Source organism: Balaenoptera ricei, chromosome 3, assembly GCF_028023285.1.
Source record: "Balaenoptera ricei isolate mBalRic1 chromosome 3, mBalRic1.hap2, whole genome shotgun sequence".
Lineage (NCBI taxonomy): Eukaryota > Metazoa > Chordata > Mammalia > Artiodactyla > Balaenopteridae > Balaenoptera > Balaenoptera ricei.
The window spans coordinates 89,911,816-89,931,555 of record NC_082641.1 but is presented as its reverse complement, the minus strand read 5'-3'; the positions used below and the strand labels follow the sequence as shown (position 1 = coordinate 89,931,555).

General features: G+C 35.8%; 1 protein-coding gene across 2 annotated transcripts in view; it reads left to right on the top strand.

The window, feature by feature from the left end:
• Positions 1-19,740, top strand: part of PJA2 (praja ring finger ubiquitin ligase 2) — a 365,369-nt gene that overhangs the window by 300,742 nt on the left and 44,887 nt on the right. For both annotated transcript variants that reach the window (XM_059916871.1, XM_059916870.1), the window contains 3 exons: positions 10,948-11,065; positions 12,392-12,592; positions 14,038-15,088. In XM_059916871.1, coding sequence (XP_059772854.1) covers positions 11,035-11,065; positions 12,392-12,592; positions 14,038-15,088 — 1,283 coding nt within the window. In that variant the 5' untranslated portion in view covers positions 10,948-11,034. The remainder of the gene's footprint in view (positions 1-10,947; positions 11,066-12,391; positions 12,593-14,037; positions 15,089-19,740) is intronic.

Genomic DNA, 19,740 nt, shown 5'->3' with positions numbered 1-19,740 from the left:
CTGCAGTCATCTGAAGCCTTGACTGGGGCTGGAGGATCTGCTTCCTAGGTGATTCATTCACATGGCTATTGCCAGAAGACCTCAGTTTCTTCTGGCTTTTGGTGGAAACTGCCAGTTCCTCATCACGTGGACCTTTCCATAGGACTGCTTGAGTGGTCTTATGATGTAGCACCTGGCTTCTCCCAGAGAGAGTGAGCCAAGAGAGAGTAAGGAGGAAGCCACAACGTCTTCTGTGTCTGAATCCTGTACATCGCACACTGTTACTTCTATCATTTTATCTTCATTAGAAACAAGTCACTAATTATAGCCTACACTTAAAGGGAACAAATTAGGCTCTGCTTTTTGAAGGGAGAAGAATCAAAGAATTTGTGGACATATTATAAAACCAGCACATTATTCTAACAGAGATATGGTGACGTTACTGAAGTGAGTGGGCTACATCGCAAAAATAATAATAATGTGTAAGTTTTAAGTATTATACAAGCTGGTCTATTAGTTGACTACTCAGTGGTGTAGGAGAACTATGATTCTGAAGGCAATTCAAGGTATAGGCTTAGTATGTATCAACTTCAGTGTATATTGTGTTCATTTATATATGTACACTCATTCTGTTTGCTTAAGTCTTTTGCTTTATTACTATTTTATTTTATTTTTTTAACATATTTATTAGAGTATAATTGCTTTACATTGTTGTGTTAGCTTCTGCTGTATAACAAAGTGAATCAGCTATATGTATACATATATCCCCATATCCCTTCCCTCTTGCACCTCCCTCCCACCCTCCCTATCCCATCCCTCTAGGTGGTCACAAAGCACTGAGCTGATCTCCCTGTGCTGTGTAGCTGCTTCCCACTAGCTATCTGTTTTACATTTGGTAGTGTATATATGTCAGTGCCACTCTCTCACTTCGTCCCACCTTACCCTTACCCTCCCTGTGTCCTTAAGTCCATTCTCTATGTCTGCGTCTTTATTCCTGTTCTGCCCCTAGGTTCTTCAGAACCATTTTCTTTTTTAGATTCCGTATACATGTGTTAGCATATGGTATTTGTTTTCCTCTTTCTGACTTGCTGCACTCTGTATGACAGACTCTAGGTCCATCCACCTCACTACAAATAACTCAATTTCATTTCTTTTAATGGCTGAGTAATATTCCATTGTATGTATGTGCTACATCTTCTTTATCCATTCATCTGTCGATGGACACTTAGGTTGCTTCTATGTCCTGGCTATTGTAAATAGTGCTGCAATGAACATTCTGGTACATGACTCTTTTTGCATTATGGTCTTCTCAGGGTATATGCCTAGTAGTGGGATTACTGGGTCATATGGTAGTTTTTTTTATTTTTAGATTTTAAGGAACCTCCATACTGTTCTCCATAATGGCTGTATCAATTTACATTCCCACCAACAGTGTAGGAGGGTTCCCTTTTCTCCACACCCTCTCCAGCATTTATTGTTTGTAGACTTTTTGATGATGGCCATTCTGACCAGTATGAGGTAATACCTCATTGTAGTTTTAATTTGCATTTCTCTAATGATTAGTGATGTTGACCATCCTTTCATGTGTTTGTTGACAATCTCTATATCTTCTTTAGAGAAATGTCTATTTAGGTCTTCTGCCCATGTTTGGATTGGGTTGTTTGTTGATATTGTTTGATATTGAGCTGCATGAGCTGCTTGTATATTTTGGAGATTAATCCTTTGTCATTTGCTTCATTTGCAAATATTTTCTCCCATTCTGAGGGTTGTCTTTTCATCTTGTTTATGGTTTCCTTTGCTGTGCAAAAGTTTTTAAGTTTCATTAGGTCCCATTTGTTTATTTTTGTTTTTATTTCTATCTCTCTAGGAGGTAGGTCAAAAAGGATCTTGCTGTGATTTATGTCATAGAGTGTTGTGCCTGTGTTTTCGTCTAAGAGTTTGATAGTGTCTGGCCTTACATTTAGGTCTTTAATCCATTTTGAGTTTATTTTTGTGTATGGTGTTAGGGAATGTTCTAATTTCATTCTTTTACATGTAGCTGCCCAGTTTTCCCAGCACCACTCATTGAAGAGGCTGTCTTATCTCCATTGTATATTCTTGCCTCCTTTATCAAAGGTAAGGTGACCATATGTGTGTGGGTTTATCTCTGGGTATTTCATCCTGTTCTATTGATCTATGTTTCTGTTTTTGTGTCAGTACCGTACTGTCTTTATTACTGTAGCTTTGTAGTATAGTTTGAAGTCAGGAAGCCTGATTCCTCCAGCTCTGCTTTTCTTTCTCAAGATTGCTTTGGCTATTCAGGGTCTTCTGTGTTTCCATACAAATTGGGCAATTTTTGTTCTAGTTTTGTGAAAAATGCCATTGGTACTTTGATAGGGATTGCATTGAATCTGTAGATTGCTTTGGGTAGTAGAGTCATTTTCACAATGTTGATTCTTCCAATCCAAGAACATGGTATATCTTTCCATCTGCTTGTATCATCTTTTTTTTTTTTTTTTTTAATGTAGCTTTTTTTTTTTTTTTTAATTAATTTATTTATTTTTGGCTGTGTTGGGTCTTCGTTTCTGTGTGAGGGCTTTCTCTAGTTGGGGCAAGCGGGGGCCACTCTTCATCGCGGTGCGCGGGCCTCTCACTATCACGGCCTCTCTTGTTGTGGAGCACAGGCTCCAGACGCTCAGGCTCAGTAGTTGTGGCTCACGGGCCCAGTTGCTCCGCAGCATGTGGGATCTTCCCAGACCAGGGCTCGAACCCATGTCCCCTGCATTGGCAGGCAGTTTCTCAACCACTGCGCCACCAGGGAAGCCCTTGTATCATCTTTAATTTCTTTCATCAGTGTCTTATAGTTTTCTGCATACAGGTCTTTTGTCTCCTTAGGTAGGTTTATTCCTAGGTATTTTATTCTTTTTGTTGCAGTGGTGAATGGGAGTGTTTCCTTAACTTCTCTTTCAGATTTTTCATCATTAGTGTATAGGAATGCAAGAGATTTCTGTGCATTAACTTTGTATCCTGTTACTTTACCAAATTCATTGATTAGCTCTAGTAGTTTTCTGGTTGCGTCTTTAGGATTCTCTACGTATAGTATCATGTCATCAGCAAACAGTGATAGCTTTACTTCTTCTTTTCTGATTTGGATTCCTTTTATTTCTTTTTTTCTCTGATTGCTGTGGCTGAAGCTTCCAAAACTATGTTGAATAATAGTGATGAGAGTGGGCATCCTTGTCTTGTTCCTGATCTTAGAGGAAATCGTTTCAGTTTTTCACCATTGCAAACTATGTTGTCTGTGGGTTTGTCATATATGACGTTTATTATGTTGAGGTAGGTTCCCTCTATGCCCAGTTTCTGGAGAGTTTTTTATCATAAATGGGTGTTGAATTTTGTTAAAAGCTTTTTCTGCATCTACTGAGATTATCATGTGGATTTTATCCTTCAATTTGTTAATATGGTTTATCACATTGATTGATTTGCATATATTGAAGAATCCTTGCATTCCTTGGATAAACCCCACTTGATCACGGTGTATGATCCTTTTAATGTGCTGTTGGATTCTGTTTGCTAGTATTTTGTTGAGGATTTTTGCATCTGTGCTCATCAGTGACATTAGCCTGTAGTTTCAGAAGGATAGGTGTTAGCTCTTCTCTAAATGTTTGATAGAATTTGCCTGTGAAACCATCTGGTCCTGGGCTTTTGTTTGTTGGAAGATTTTTAATCACCGTTTCAATTTCAGTGCTTCTGATTGGTCTGTTTATATTTTCTATTTCTTCCTGGTTCAGTGCTGGAAAGCTGTACTTTTGTAAGAATTTGTCCATTTCTTCCATGTCGTTCATCTTATTGGCATATAGTTGCTTGTAGTAATCTCTCATGATCCTTTGTATTTCTGCAGTGTCGCTTGTTACTTCTCCTTTTTCATTTCTAATTCTGTTGATTTGAGTCTTCTCCCTTTTTTTCTTGATGAGTTGGCTAATGGTTTATCAACTTTGTTTATCTTCTCAAAGAACCAGCTTTTAGTTTTATTGATCTTTGCTATCATTTCCTACATTTCTTTTTCATTTATTTCTGCTCTGATCTTTATGATTTCTTTCCTTCGGCTAACATTGGGTCTTTTTTGTTCTTCTTTCTCTAATTGCTTTAGGTGTAAGGTTAGGTTGTTCATTTGAGATGTTTCTTGTTTCTTGAGGTAGGATCATATTGCTATAAACTTCCCTTTTAGAACTGCTTTTGCTGCATCCCATAGGTTTTGGGTCATTGTGTTTCTAGGTATTTTTTGATTTCCTCCTTGATTTTTTCAGTGATCTCTTGGTTATTGAGTAGCGTATTGTTTAGCCTCCATGTGTTTGTATTTTTTACAGTTTTTTCCTGTAATTGATATGTAGTCTCATAGCATTGTGGTCGGAAAAGATACTTGATATGAGTTCAATTTTCTTAAATTTACCAAGGCTTGATTTGTGACCCAAGATATGGTCTATCCTGGAGAATGTTCCATGAGCACTTGAGAAGAAAGTATTTTCTGTTGTTTTGGGATGGAATGTCCTATAAATATCAATTAAGTCCATCTTGTTTAATGTGTCATTTAAAGCTTGTGTTTCTTTATTTATTCTCATTTTGGATGATCTGTCCATTGGTGAAGGTGGGGTGCTAAAGTCCCCTACTATTATTGTGTTACCGTTGATTTCCCCTTTTATGGGTTTTAGCATTTGCCTTTTGTACTGAGGTGCTCCTATGTTGGTTGCATAAATATTTACAATTGTTATATCTTCTTCTTGGATTGATCCCTTGATCATTATGTGGTATCTTTCTTTGTCTCTTGTAATGATCTTTATTTTAAAGTCTGTTTTATCTGATATGAGAATTGCTACTCCAGCTTTCTTTTGATTTCCATTTGCATGGAATATTTTTTTCCTTCCTCTCACTTTCAGTTTGTATGTGTCCCTAGGTCTGAAGTGGGTCTCTTATAGGCAGCATATATATGGGTCTTGTTTTTGTATCCATTCAGCCCCTCTGTGTCTTTTGATTGGAGCATTTAATCCATTTACATTTCAGGTAATTATCCATATGTATGTTCCTATTACCATTTTCTTAATTGTTTTGGGTTTGTTATTGTAGACCTTTTTCTTCTCTTGTGTTTCTTGCCTTGAGAAGTTCCATTAGTATTTTCTGTAAAGCTTTTTTGTTGGTGCTGAATTCTCTTAGCTTTTGCTTGTCTGTAAAGGTTTTAATTTCTCCATTAAATCTGAATGAGATCTTTGCTGGGTAGAGTAATCTTAGTTGTAGGTTTTTCCCTTTCATCACTTTAAATATGTCCTGCCACTCCCTTCTGGCTTGCAGAGTTTCTGCTGAAAGATCAGCTGTTAACCTTATGGGGATTCCCTTGTATGTTATTTGTTGCTTTTCCCTTGCTGCTTTCAATATTTTTTCTTTGTATTTAATTTTTGATAGTTTAATTAATATGTGTCTTGGCGTGTTTCTTCTTGAATTTATCCTGTGTGGGACTTTCTGCATTTCCTGGACTTGATTGACTATTTCCTCTCCCATGTTAGGGAAGTTTTCAACTATAATCTCTTCAAATATTTTCTCAGTCCCTTTCTTTTTCTCTTCTTCTTCTGGGACCCCTAAAATTCGAATGTTGGTGTGTTTAAATGTTGTCCCAGAGGTCTCTGAGACTGTCCTCAATTTTTTTCTTTTTTTTTTTTTATTCTGCTCTGCTGTAACTATTTCCACTATTTTATCTTCCAGGTCACTTATCCATTTTTCTACCTCAGTTATTCTGCTGTTGATTCCTTTTAGAGAATTTTTAATTTCATTTATTGTGTTTTTCATCATTGTTTGTTTGCTGTTTAGTTATTCCAGGTCCTTGTTAAATGGTTCTTGTATTTTCTTCTATTTCCAAGATTTTGGATCATCTTTACTATCATTACTCTGAATTCTCTTTCACGTAGACTGCTTATTTCCTCTTCATTTGTTTGGTCTGGTTGGTTTTTATTTCGCTTCTTCATTTGCTGTGTATTTCTCTGTCTTCTTCTTTTGCTTACCTTACTTTGTTTGGGGTCTCCTTTTTACAGGCTGCAGGTTCATAGTTCCTGTTGTTTTTGGTGTCTGCCCCCAGTGGGTAAGGCTGGTTCAGTGCGTTATGTAGGCCTTCTAGTGGAGAGGACTGGTTCCTGTGTTCTGTTGAATGAGGCTGGATCTTGTCTTTCTGGTGGGCAGGACTGCGTCAGGTGGTGTGTTTTGGGGTGTTCATGAACTTACGATTTTAGGCAGCCTCTCTGCTAATGGGTGGGGTTGTGTTCCTGTCTTGCTAGTTGTTTGGCATGGGGTGTCTAGCACTGGAGCTTGCTGGTCGTTGAGTGGAGCTGGGTCTTAGCATTGAGACAGAGATCTCTGGGAGAGCTCTCGTGGATTGATATTATGTCGGCCTGGAGGTTTCTGGTGGTCCAGTGTCCTGAACTGAGCTCTCCCACCTCAGAGGCTGAGGCCTGACACCGGGCTGGAACACCAAGACCCTGTCAGCCACACAGCCAGGTACGTGGGGAGTTTCTTGCCTTTTGGGAAGTCTGAGGTCTTCCGCCAGCGTTCAATAGGTGTTCTATAGGAGTTGTTCCACATGTAGACGTATTTTTGATGTATTTGTGGGGAGGAAGGTGATCTCCACGTCTTAACTTCTCTACCATCTTGAAGGTCCTCTTTTATTACTATTTTAGATTTTTAGTTTTCTGAATTAGTTCTACTACCGCTAGCTTTCATTTAATGTGTGTAAGTATAAGAGTTGGAGTTAGAATATAAGTATTCCCAACTCTTCGTCTCTTTTCATTATATTTTTATATTTCCATCAGAGAAAGGAGCACAGAATTGCCGTTCATTCATTCATCCCTTTTTTCACAACTGTTTAAATTTGTATCTTGTTAGAGAATGTAAGGATACAGTGCGTTTAATAGACATAATGCACTTAAAACAAGGTCTTTATCTTTAAATTCACCACAGTCTTTCAGTTCTGCTGTGGGAGGTGTACACCCCACACCCATGCTTTTCCTTGTATTCTTTTGAAGGTTGTTTCCATTGCCTATCTAGAGCTGCTGGTGTACTATCCTAATTAAAATGATAAATGATGATATCTAGGTAAATAACTGGAAGATCTAGAATTAATACTTCCCTGTTTAACTCCTTTATTCTTAGACAGCAGCACATTTATGGAGCTTTTTTGTTTTTCTTTTTGGTTATTGTTTTTGTTTTTACAATTAGGAAGACGTATATGAAGATTCCAAAGCATTTGAGATGAATAATCGTCACAAGTAGAGAGGAATCATGTTACCTATTAGGTGAATAGTACTAGCAAAGGAAACGTTTCTTTAGAGAAGACTCAGAAACCAAATGTTGCCAATAAACTTTAGGTACAAATTTGGCACTGATGAATTAATCATTTTAATCTTGACACACAGCTAGGTCTTTACTTTTTATTATTTATTCTCTCCTCCCTGTTTTGCTTTGTTTTCTCTTTTATACTTCAGAGATAGGAATGAGTTACATTTGTCTACATAGCTGGCCTCAGATAAAATAGAGGTAATTAGTGTCTACAGAAAGATTCTAGTCTACATTTTATTCATAAGACAAGAGCCACTATTGAAAATGATGATGATGATGATGATAGAAGAAGAAGGGAATAAGAAAGTGCAAGAAATTTTAAAAATTATTGTAGAGAATATTGGAAGGCTGGAATTTAAAGCAGATGAAAGCTACCATTCCGTAAATTGAAAATGAGAAAGAAAAGTTTAGAGACAAAGGATTAAACTACGTGGGCCAAATATAGTGAAAATAGGAAGGAAAAGAAAAAAGGACATCTTTGAGACAATCTAATGAAAGCCTTTAAATTAAAGCAGCCCTAGTAGGGCTATGCAGTAGAAATTTTTTAAATGGCCTAAGAAAGTCCTTGCGAAATTATAGAATACTGTTTATTAAGAGAAAATCCTAATTATTCCAAAGAGAAAAATTGGTTTACTTACAGAAGGATGAGAAATAAATTGGCAGAACAGTTTCTTAACAGCAACATGGGATGCTTAGAAAACATTGCCTTTTAGAGTTTGTAAAAAATGATTTTGTTTTGACCTATATCCAAAGTGTAAGGGAGAGATGAAAATATTTTGACATGGAAAGACTCAACGTTTACCTCCTTACATAAAATTCCTGAAACAATTACTTGAAGATCTTCTAGTAAAGACAAAACAAACAAATGCACACCCCTTCCCAAAACAAACAAACAAAAGAAAGGAAAACATGGGTTTCAAATCAGGGGACCTAACTCAGAAGTACCATCAAAAGTTAGCACGGAAGTAGTTGGATCTTGAAAACAAGTAGACTAAATTTATATCAGGATGTTGGAGGGCTCCAAAAAGAATCTTTTAGAAAGAAGTGGATTCATGTTGAAGAAAAGTATGATTAAGAAACAGAGCGATTTTCATGATTTTGTACTCTTAACAGCACTCTCTCTTAACAGCACATTCTGATCAGGCATTTATACCCACTATTCTACCAAAGGTGCCCCATGTCAGGAACTCCAGTAATCTTCCATGTTGCTAAGTCTAGTGGTCAGTTATAGATCCTTGTCATACTTTACCTTTTAGCAGCATTGGCACAGTGGATCAATTCTTTGGTCTAAAGCACTGTCTTCATTTGACATCCACACTCCTGGATTTTTTCTTTTCTCTCACAAGCCCCTCTCACTGGTTGGTTTTCCTGATACTTCTTTTTCCCTGGCCTCTTAATTTTGGATCGTCTCAGGGTTCAGCCCATGAACTTCTTTCCTTCTCCAAGCCTACTTAGACATCTCTTCCAAGTTCAAGCCCTTTTGAATATTGTCTATATCCTGATAACTCCCAAATTATAATGGCAGTTCAGAATTGTCCAGTGAACTCCAGCATCCTATTTAACATTTCTACTTGAATATCTAATAGATATCTCAAATTTAACACATCCAGAACTAAACTCAAGATACTTTCTCCAAACCTACATCTTCCACAAATTTTCCTATGTCAGTTAATGGCAACTCTGTTTTTCTAGTTGCCCAGGCTATAAAACTTAGAGTCAACCTCAAATCCTTACCTTCTTTCATAACCTATATCAGAAAACTTTGTTGGCTGTACTTTCACAACATAGCCAGAATCTGACCATTTCTCACCACCTGTTTTTACTCTGGTCCAAACCACTCTTGTCAGTATTTCCATGGCTTTCTAGCCAGTCGCCCTGCCTTTGACCTTGTTCCCCTTCATCTAAACACAGTAGCCAGAGTGTTCCTTTTAAAACAGAAGTTCTCTTCTCAGAACTGTTTGGTGGTTTTCCCTCTCACTCAAAATGAAACCTACGTTTTTTTTTATTATCCTGTAAAGACCTGTGTAATCTGTTCCCCCTTACTCCCTTCTCCCTAATTAACTTTCTAACCTCATCTGTTACTTTCTTCCTCATTCCATCCCAGACTTCTTGCTAAGGTAAATTCTGGAAATTCTCACTTCAGGATCTTCTGTTTATTCTGCTGAGAATGTTCTTTCCCTAGGTTTACACATGGCTCTCTCCTCACAGGTGTTTGCTCAGATGATCCCTCCTCAGTGAGGCCTTCCCTAACCACACTGCTTTAAACTGCACACCCCTAGCAGCTCTTTATTCTCTGCTCTGTTTTGCTCCATAGTATGTATTGTCTAACATATCCTTATTTTTTACTTATTTGTTTAATGTCTATACCCCATACTGCAGTTTTAGGAGGACAGGAATATTTGTCTATTTTGTTCATTGTTATATCCTCAGCATTGAAAATAGTGCCTGGAATATTGCCTTATTTCAAAGAAAAGGCTTTGGGTAGAATACTCATGAAGTTAAATCCATGGCTGACCTTTGAGTCTGCCATGTATTATACTGTGAATCTGTGAAGATTCAAGTTAATTGCAGATTATTTTTCTTACTATTAAAACAATATTAATCAGAGCTTGTGTTTTTGCCAGTATGGTAGAATTATTTTCTTGATATTCCTTTACCCTGTAGCTATTGTTAACCATCTGACTTGATTTAGCTATATTAGAGCATTACTGTACAACCTATTGCTGAATTTATAATTTATATGGGAGAATGTGTGTACTTTTATGTATGTTAATTTATAGCTATACATGGCTAGATAGATCACATCTACAGTTAAACTAATTTTAAGAACTGTCATCTTGTAACAACTTTAAGTTGGTGGTAGGCAGTTTAGCAATAGCTCAAGTGTTTAAGTAATTAAGGTATTTAATTAAAAAGCTAAGCTCTTGACAAACTTTAAAAAAAGCACAGGTTGCAACTTTTAAAATAGTAAATAAATGGATTAATTTCAAAACAGATGAAGTCTTTTTATACTTTGCATGGTAAATTTTAGTTTTTCTAATTTAGAATGGGTTTTTTTTGGGATTAAAATATCCGAATGATCAATTGACTATTATTGTAAAGAATAAGTGTATCATTTTTATACACATTAATTATTAATTGTCATAAGCCACTATATATTTTTAACATGTGCCACTATACATTTTTAAAATGAAGTTTGTATTCTTAGGGTTAACTTCTTTTAACAATGCCAGGGCTAAAGGAACTTTAGTGCTTGATGGAGAAGCAGATAGTGTGTAGTAGACCCCCAAACAGTTTGGTCACATACCCCAATCAACACTTCTCCCAATATATTTGCTTCTTTACTTATAAATTATTTGTGTGTTATTATCATTGTCATTCTTAAGGATGATATATACTTAAGGCAAGGTTTTTCAAGAGGAGATCTAAATCTCTTTTCAAATAGCCATCTTCATAGTTTTGAGGTTTTTTGATTGACTTGTCAGATCCAATTGTGTTTTTCTGTGTTATTATGGGCCAGCTAAGAGCTTCACTAGGAGAAGTAGTATTAGTTTTGCTATTTTTGTTTTGGGCCTGTATTATTAATATTTTGTTTAATCCATGGTTTCTTTGTAGGAATCTCCTGCAGCTTATCCATTGTGTGAGTAAAAACTAAATAACATCCATAATTCCACTGAACTGGGCACACAAAAACTGCCATATATGTCACAGTATACTGAAAAAGAGCCAGCAGGTAAGCAAGGTGTCTCTGTCAATTCCTCTACATTGAGAACTTCATATTTTTCCTTCCAGATTCCTTGAGTACCATACATGATATGTGATCATGGTCTTACTTAAGGCCAGTTTCAATCCATGTATTGAATATTTATAAAGCTTAATTTCTAATTTTTGATATAAAAATGAGTATAAATAGAAACTCATATTTTCTTTCCATACCCCCTTGGCATCTATTGTGCTTTTCACTTTGGAGACTATTCTTGTGGAGGTGTTGTTAAGGGTACTGGTTCTGGAGTCATAATATTGGGTTATTGGACAAGTTTCTTAAATAATTCATTTTAACCCTAGTTTTTTATTCTTTAAAATAAAATACAGTATCCACCTCAACAGGTTTGTGAGGGGATGAAGTAACAATGTAACACTTGGTATCATATATTATAATGTTATAAATACATGTTTGTTTTTGTGCTTAAAAGCAATTATATTTCTTATTGCAATGCAATAAAACAAAAATGTGTAACTTTTTCATTTATTGACTATTCCGTATACTGTGAGAAAATATTTTGTTTAGTTCCTGCATAATATATGTAAAACTCAATTGACTAAGCAAACTTTTGCTCTATGTATATATGAGATAATGTCCTACTCAGTAAAAGATGCTACTGTTGCTACTATATATCCCTCAGGCATCAGAACTTAGTATTCGACTTGTTCAAATGTTGATGATTTTTTCTTTTCATACATACCATATGTATACCATTGGTAGTTTTGAAAAGTTTGACTTGGCTCACCACTGTTTTCTTTTGGAGAATTTTACCTGACCCTGATCTTTGGGATATATTTTATTGTGGTCCCATTAGTTCTTTATAATTGTACAGATACCATTTAAAGAAATTACTTGTTACCTTTGACTGGAATTTATTCACTTAACGTAATTGAAACCATTGTATCATGTGCGTGCGAGTAATTCACTCAACAAATATGTATTGAGCACTTATACATAAGGTACTTTGATAACTTGGAGAATCATTCTTCAATCCTTAAGGAGCTTTTACAGTATAGTAATTCGGCAAGTGGAAAAAATTTGGGGTAAGTAACGTTATAAAAATCTGAAATACCTTAAAGGAACCAAATTTTAAAAGATATTTTGGGGGATAAGGGGGTCACATAACTCTCATAATATAGTATTTCAGGTTTTCTTTTCAAGTATGTTTTATATTACTAGTAAGGGGCACTCGATGTTCAGTAGCATATGATTTGGCAATATATGTTGAAACATTACCCCAAATGTCAGAATAAGAGTCATTGCTGTGCCTCTTTTATTTTTAACTCTGTTTTTCAGCAATGGATCAAGAAGCCAGCAAGGCGGCCTGGCCCAAACCAGCAGGAGGATATCAGACAATCACAGGCAGGCGATATGGCAGAAGACATGCATATGTCAGTTTCAAACCATGTATGACCAGGCATGAAAGAAGCTTAGGTAGGGCTGGTGATGACTATGAAGTGTTGGAACTAGATGATGTTCCAAAAGAAAATTCCTCAGGTATGCAACATGGAATTATTTAAAAGCTATTAATAACCATGTAAGAATTGATCTTGTAATATTTGAAATAGTGAGTGGGTTTTATGTGTTTCTCTGAGTAAATCCTATACATTTCCTATCAAGAAATTCATTTCAAAATTTTCTGTTAACTTAATAGTATATACATTTAAACATAGAAAAAGATAGAATATGGCCAATCATTAAAATATAACTACATTGTCATGGCAGTGATTACATGTTGTCACATCCTTCAGCCAGAGAAAATCTTCATCTTTCAATCCAAAAAAATTTTTAGTGTGAACTGAGTGTATTTTTCCCTGCATATTACATTTAAATAGCTTTTTGTTGTTTTATTTGTATCTCAATAATTTAGCTTGGTTAAGTTGATTCTTTTAGAATCATATAAATTATAAATGTCAAGTAATACATAGTTATTTAATTAAAATTTCCTAATTATTCATTAGTTTGAAAAAGTATTTTGCAGGTATCCATGTACTATAACTACACATTTTTGGACTGGAATGTCATCTTCCTCTTGTCCTGAGCAAACTTGATAATTCTAGGTTATTTTTTTTTACTGTCATTTATATACAAGAATCTGAATTATTAGCTAAGGTCATTCTGTTAAAGCAGCCTTTTTGTGATATGACAAGACTTCCCTTCAGTTATTTATAAATTTTTGTTCCAACAGGTCTTAACATCTTCATTTTTGTTACTACGTTAGTGGTGGTAAAAGATAGTCATGTTTAAAGTAATTTGTAGAGTAGATAGGATTTTACTCTTGTCTCAGAATTCTGACAAACTATGACAAAGAGAATCAACATATTGACTCTTTTGTTGTTTTTCACTGATAGCTGTAACATAGTTAAAGTTAACTCATTGTAGATATATTTTAACAATTCATTTTGGGGATAGAAATCTAATATATATCTAGGGACTGAGATATAATCTTCTGAATTGACATAAAACACAGTAGAGTCTCATTTCTGTTAGATCTATATATAGCCTGTTCTATTATGACCACCGTTTAAAAAATCTACATATAATAAAGTAATTTAAGTCTGAATTGCACAGTCCAACGACTGGGAGGGCAGATTGGTTACCCTGTGACTTCACTTATGCCTCTCATTGTTAGTCTCTCATTAGCCTCTCTTTTAAATGTCTTTTACAGAATGTTTTAGGTATTAGGATTTAGGTGAAAAACCTACAGAAGGCATCTGAGGGAGAGGATATTAAGAGGCTACACAGTGGCATAAATGAACCCATAGGGTAACCAGTCCGCCCTCCCAGTTAAGTTAGGGAGCCTAGAAGCACCTGTCAGAGAAATTCACTCATATTCTCAAATAAGTAATAATTGGTATGATTTCTAGTTAGAGAGTCATTATTAAATAAAACGTTATCTAAATTAATCCCTCTAAATATGTTTTCTTTTGTTTTCTGTGAAGGTTCCAGTCCATTGGATCAAGTTCATTCTTCTTTACCCAATGACCCTTTATTTGAAAAAACTGAAGCAGAAATTCCCATTTGTGATACAGCATTGAATCAAACCATTGAAAGCAGTCCATCCTTTGCTGCAGTACATCATAGCGAGGAAGGCAGGGAGACCTTAGGAAGCAGTACGGATCTTCACCATCACTCTGAGGGAGAATATACTTCAGGAGTTTGTAATGCTTCAAGTGTCCAAAATGGAATTACATTGGTTCATACTGACTCTTATGATCCAGATGGCAGACACGGAGAGGATAATGACCGTCATCGGCTCTCTGCAGACATTGTGGAAGGTGGTAGATATCAGGAAGCATTGGGCAATACAGTGTTTGAGTTGGAAAATGGAGAGGTAGAGGCATACACTGGTCTTTCACCGACAGGTCCCTCTTTTAACTGTGAATTAAGAGATGAGTTTGAAGAGGTAGATTCAGCACCTTTAGTGAAAAGTTCAACTGGTGATACTGAGTTTGTCAATCAGAACAATCAGGAATTTCAGAGGTCCTCTTCTGAAGATGCAGTGGTTAGAAAGAAACAACAAAATAATACTAGCCAGGAGAGACAAAGAGAAAATTCAGTTGAAGATTCAGCCTGTGCTCCCAGGCATATTTGCAGTGAGCAAAATACCAGTGATAGGGGCAAAAACCAGGGAAGTTCTCCTGAACAGGTAGTGAGGCCCAAAGTTAGGAAACTGATAAGTTCAAGCCAGGTGGACCAAGAAACAGGTTTTAATAGGCATGAGGCTAAGCAAAGAAGTGTTCAGAGGTGGAGAGAGGCTTTGGAAGTTGAGGAAAATGGCTCAGATGACCTCTTAATAAAATGTGATGACTATGATGGAGAACATGATTGTATGTTCTTGGATCTGCCTTTCGCAAGAGTTACACAGAGGGAAACAGAAGATAACCAAATAACACCAGAAAATGGAGCCACAGGAAGGCAGGAAGTTGTGGATAACACGTTTTGGAATGGCTGTGGAGATTATTACCAACTGTATGACAAAGATGAAGATAGGTAAGGTTTCGTGCTGTGCTTTGTGAGATGGTTTAGTGAGCAAAGTGGTTTATTTCTAGTACCATGATATTTGGTGGATGGGCTGTCTGACATGGTCAGGGAATTAGATATTTTGACTTGTCAAATATTCTTATTTACTGAGTGGTAACCATACATGTAAACTACTGGTTAGTTTTTCACAGTAACTCTCTTTGAGGGATTTCAGGAGTTTACAGAAATTATAAGTTCAGGTAATGGTTATTCATTATTACAAAAAGACAGAGCTACTAATTATTTCAGTTCATGATATTTCAGTTAATAAAATGCAAGGTAAACATTTATTGTATTTAAAAAAATTTCTAAGCCAGTCTGGGTTTAAAAAGTGATTAAAATCACAGAAAATTTTGATTGGTAATATTGCATTAACTTTGCCAGTATTTACTAATATCACCTGTTTATTCTTCCTGTTGCTCTTCCTGTCACTGTCTATTTTTTACTTATTTTTGTTTAGCATTTAATTTTCATTAACAACTTTATGTGGTACATTCTATTATTTTTCGCATTTGTAGATGAAACTGAGGCATAAGAGCACTTACTAACTTCCTAAGGTCACAAAGCTAGTAAAAGGTGGAGCTGGAATTTGATTATCTACTTATTGACTAACTCCAGGCTCTGTGTTCTTCACCACTATAATTTACTATTTTCAAGAGAACATATAACATTTCTTATAATAAGCATTCTGATTCCTCTTACATAGTTTCCTTTTTTTCCAAACTGTAGGACAACAGAAACAACAGAGAAATGGAGAATTTCTTTGTCCAACTGCTGACTTTTCATTCCCCAGAGTCACTTTCACTTATCCTTTTAAGCTAGTGGGAACCCTTGCCATGCTCAATTACAGTGCAATTTCAAGATTTTATTAATTTAAAGAAATAGTTTTTTTTAACTAGAAAGTACTGCAAGGGAAGAATTTATCCTTTTGAATATGAATGCATTTTATATATTTTATTCATATCATAAAGTTAATAAAATCTTTTTGCTTTTCATTGGCTGTATGAATTAAGCTTCCGTAGTATAGTATAAGTAACTTGTAGAAACAATTGAAATTTTTCTACTGCTATCTTGAAGTTTGTAATCTTCAAGGGTTAGCAGACAATATTTATGTAACCTACTATTTTCTAAGCTAAGAATAAAGTTAGTTAAGAACTTGTGCCTGGGACTTCCCTGGCAGTCCAGTGGTTAGGATGCTGCACTTCCACTGCAGGGGGCACAGGTTCTATCCCTGGCTGGGGAACTAAGGTTTTGCATGCCGTGTGGTGCGGGCAATAAAAAAAAAAAGAACTTGTGCCTGATTTATTTCTGTTTTTTCAGTTTAGGTCCACAGTCTTTTATCCAAAATCCACAAAGTTCTAAAAACAGAAATTGACAACAAAACCTGACCTAATATTAACTTACTTGATGGCAGATCTAGATCTAAAAACGAGGACATTTTCAAGTATTCATACATTTTGCTACAGAAATATGAACGTGTTTGATTTCTGGGTGCTGGCTTAGACCCCACTGGGAATTGTTAAGTAGTATTTCTAAGCATTTTTTACTACATTTTGCTTTTTTGAAGAAAATCATTTAATTTGGCTGTGCTTTCTCCATTATAGACACTAATCAAAAATAAAATCTTCTTTTGTTTGCTTTTTATAGTTAGGCCTGATGTCATCTAATGAAGTTGATGAAATATTTACACTGTTTTCCAACCTCAAGAAAAAGGGTGGTTTTCTTGGCTCTTGGTTTTTTTTTTTTAATTATTTTATTTATTTATTTATTTTAACATCTTCATTGGAGTATAATTGCTTTACAATGGTGTGTTAGTTTCTGCTTTATAACAAAGTGAATCAGTTATACATATATACATATCCCCGTATCTCTTCCTTCTTGTGTCTCCCTCCCTCCCACCCTCCCTATCCCACCCCTCTAGGTGGTCACAAAGCACCGAGCTGATCTCCCTGTGCTATGCGCCTGCTTCCCACTAGCTATCTGTTTTACATTTGGTAGTGTATATATGTCCATGCCACGCTCTCACTTTGTCCCAGCTTACCCTTCCCCCTCCCCATATCCTCAAGTCCATTCTCTAGTAGGTCTGTGTCTTTATTCCCGTCTTGCCCGTAGGTTCTTCATGACCATTTTTGTTTTGTTTTTTGGATTCCGTATATATGTGTTAGCATACGGTATTTGTTTTTCTCTTTCTGACTTACTTCACTCTGTATGGCAGACTCTAGGTCCATCCACCTCACTACAAATAACTCAATTTTGTTTTCTTTTATGGCTGAGTAATATTTCATTGTATATATGTGCCTCGTCTTCTTTATCCATTCATCTGTTGATGGACACTTAGGTTGCTTCCATGTCCTGGCTATTGTAAATAGAGCTGCAATGAACATTGTGATACATGACTCTTTTTGAATTATGGTTTTCTCAGGGTATATGCCCAGTAGTGGGATTGCTGGGTCATATGGTAGTTCTATTTTTAGTTTTTGAAGGAACGTCCATACTGTTCTCCATAGTGGCTGTATCAATTTACATTCCCACCAACAGTGCAAGAGGGTTCCCTTTTCTCCACACCCTCTCCAGCATATACTGTTTGTAGATTTTTTGATGATGGCCATTCTGACCGGTGTGAGATAATACCTCATTGTAGTTTTAGTTTGCATTTCTCTAATGATTAATGATGTTGAGCATTCTTTCATGTGTCTGTTGGCAATCTGTATATCTTCTTTGGAGAAATGTCTATTTAGGTCTTCTGCCCATTTTTGGATTGGGTTGTTTGTTTTTTTAATATTGAGCTGCATGAGCTGCTTGTAAATTTTGGAGATTAATCCTTTGTCAGTTGCTTCATTTGCAAATATTTTCTCCCATTCTGAGGGTTGTCTTTTCCTCTTGTTATGGTTTCCTTTGCTGTGCAAAAGCTTTTAAGTTTCATTAGGTCCCATTTGTTTATTTTTGTTTTTATTTCCATTTCTCTAGGAGGTGGGTCAAAAAGGATCTTGCTGTGATTTATGTTATAGAGTGTTCTGCCTATGTTTTCCTCTAAGAGTTTGATAGTGTCTGGCCTTACATTTAGGTCTTTAATCTATTTTGAGTTTATTTTTGTGTATGGTGTTAGGGAGTGTTCTAATTTCATTCTTTAACATGTAGCTGTCCAGTTTTCCCAGCACCACTTACTGAAGAGGCTATCTTTTCTCTGCTGTATGTTCTTGCCTCCTTTATCAAAGATAAGGTGACCATATGTGCATGGGTTTATCTCTCGGCTTTCTATCCTGTTCCATTGACCTATATTTCTGTTTTTGTGCCAGTACCATACTGTCTTGATTACTATAGCTTTGTAGTATAGTCTGAAGTCAGGGAGCCTGATTCCTCCAGCTCCGTTTTTCTTTCTCAAGACTGCTTTCGCTATTCGGGATCTTTCGTGTCTCCACACAAACTGTGAAATTTTTTGTTCTAGTTCTGTGAAAAATGCCTGTGGTAGTTTGATAGGGATTGCATTGAATCTGTAGATTGCTTTGGGTAGTACAGTCATTTTCACAATGTTGATTCTTCCAATCCAAGAGCATGGTATATCTCTCTATCTGTTTGTATCATCTTTAATTTCTTTCATCAGTGTCTTATAATTTTCTGCATACAGGTCTTTTGTCTCCTTAGGTAGGTTTATTCCTAGGTATTTTATTCTTTTTGTTGCAGTGGTAAATGAGAGTGTTTTCGGCTCTTGGTTTTTAAATTGATTTTGTTGTTGTTGTTGTTGTTAATAGTAGCAATATTTTCTTTGCCTAGAATGATTCTGGACTTTTAAGGGTTATAGGGTGTTGTCTTAGTATATTTATTTATAAGTTTTTTCCTTGAGTGATAATGTCAGTACTCTGAAAACTGACAGATTTTTTATAAACAGAATATACAGATGAGAAAAACACAGTTAAGAGAAACTTTTTTTTCTTTTGACTTTTTAGTAATATATTGACTTACAGAACCTGTAGTTGGGGTGTACTTAAATGATGGAACTAATTTTAGAGTATTCTTTAAGACACATTGAAATGCCAGAAACACTTACTGTTTTGTTTTTGTTTGTTTGTTTTTTAAGGCTCTCATCAAGGATAACAATTTTACCTAGGATTCTGCTTATATATGCATCTGTAAGCCTTAAGATATGTTTTAGGTCCTCATTTCAATAGCCTGTACGATCTTGGGGAGTAATTCTATTTCTGTGCTACTGTTTCCAGTTCCTCTACCCTTACTCTCTGCAAAAGATCAAAGTTCCAGAATGCCTTGTAATATGGCACCAGATAAATGTTGAAATTTCGTAGCTGTACACTCCGGTTTAGTTTCATTTTGCCACTTGTTCATCTTCCTAATGTTTTACTGTAGTTCTGCTAAGTTCTGGTGTTTGCAGATTGGAGAAGTGGGGAAACACAGTGACTCTCCCACCAGTACCTTGAGAAGGAAAGTATAAATAGCTTCTGCTTTGAGTCTGTTAGGGTTTTTTTGCATTTTCTCTGCTTTGTAAAACTTGAAGATGATATATTTGAAGAGTTTTCTTGTCATGTTAGTATTATAATAGCTACAAATAGAACTCTCTTATAAAGAACATAAACTAAAATTTACTGTGACATTTCAAGGTATAGGAATTT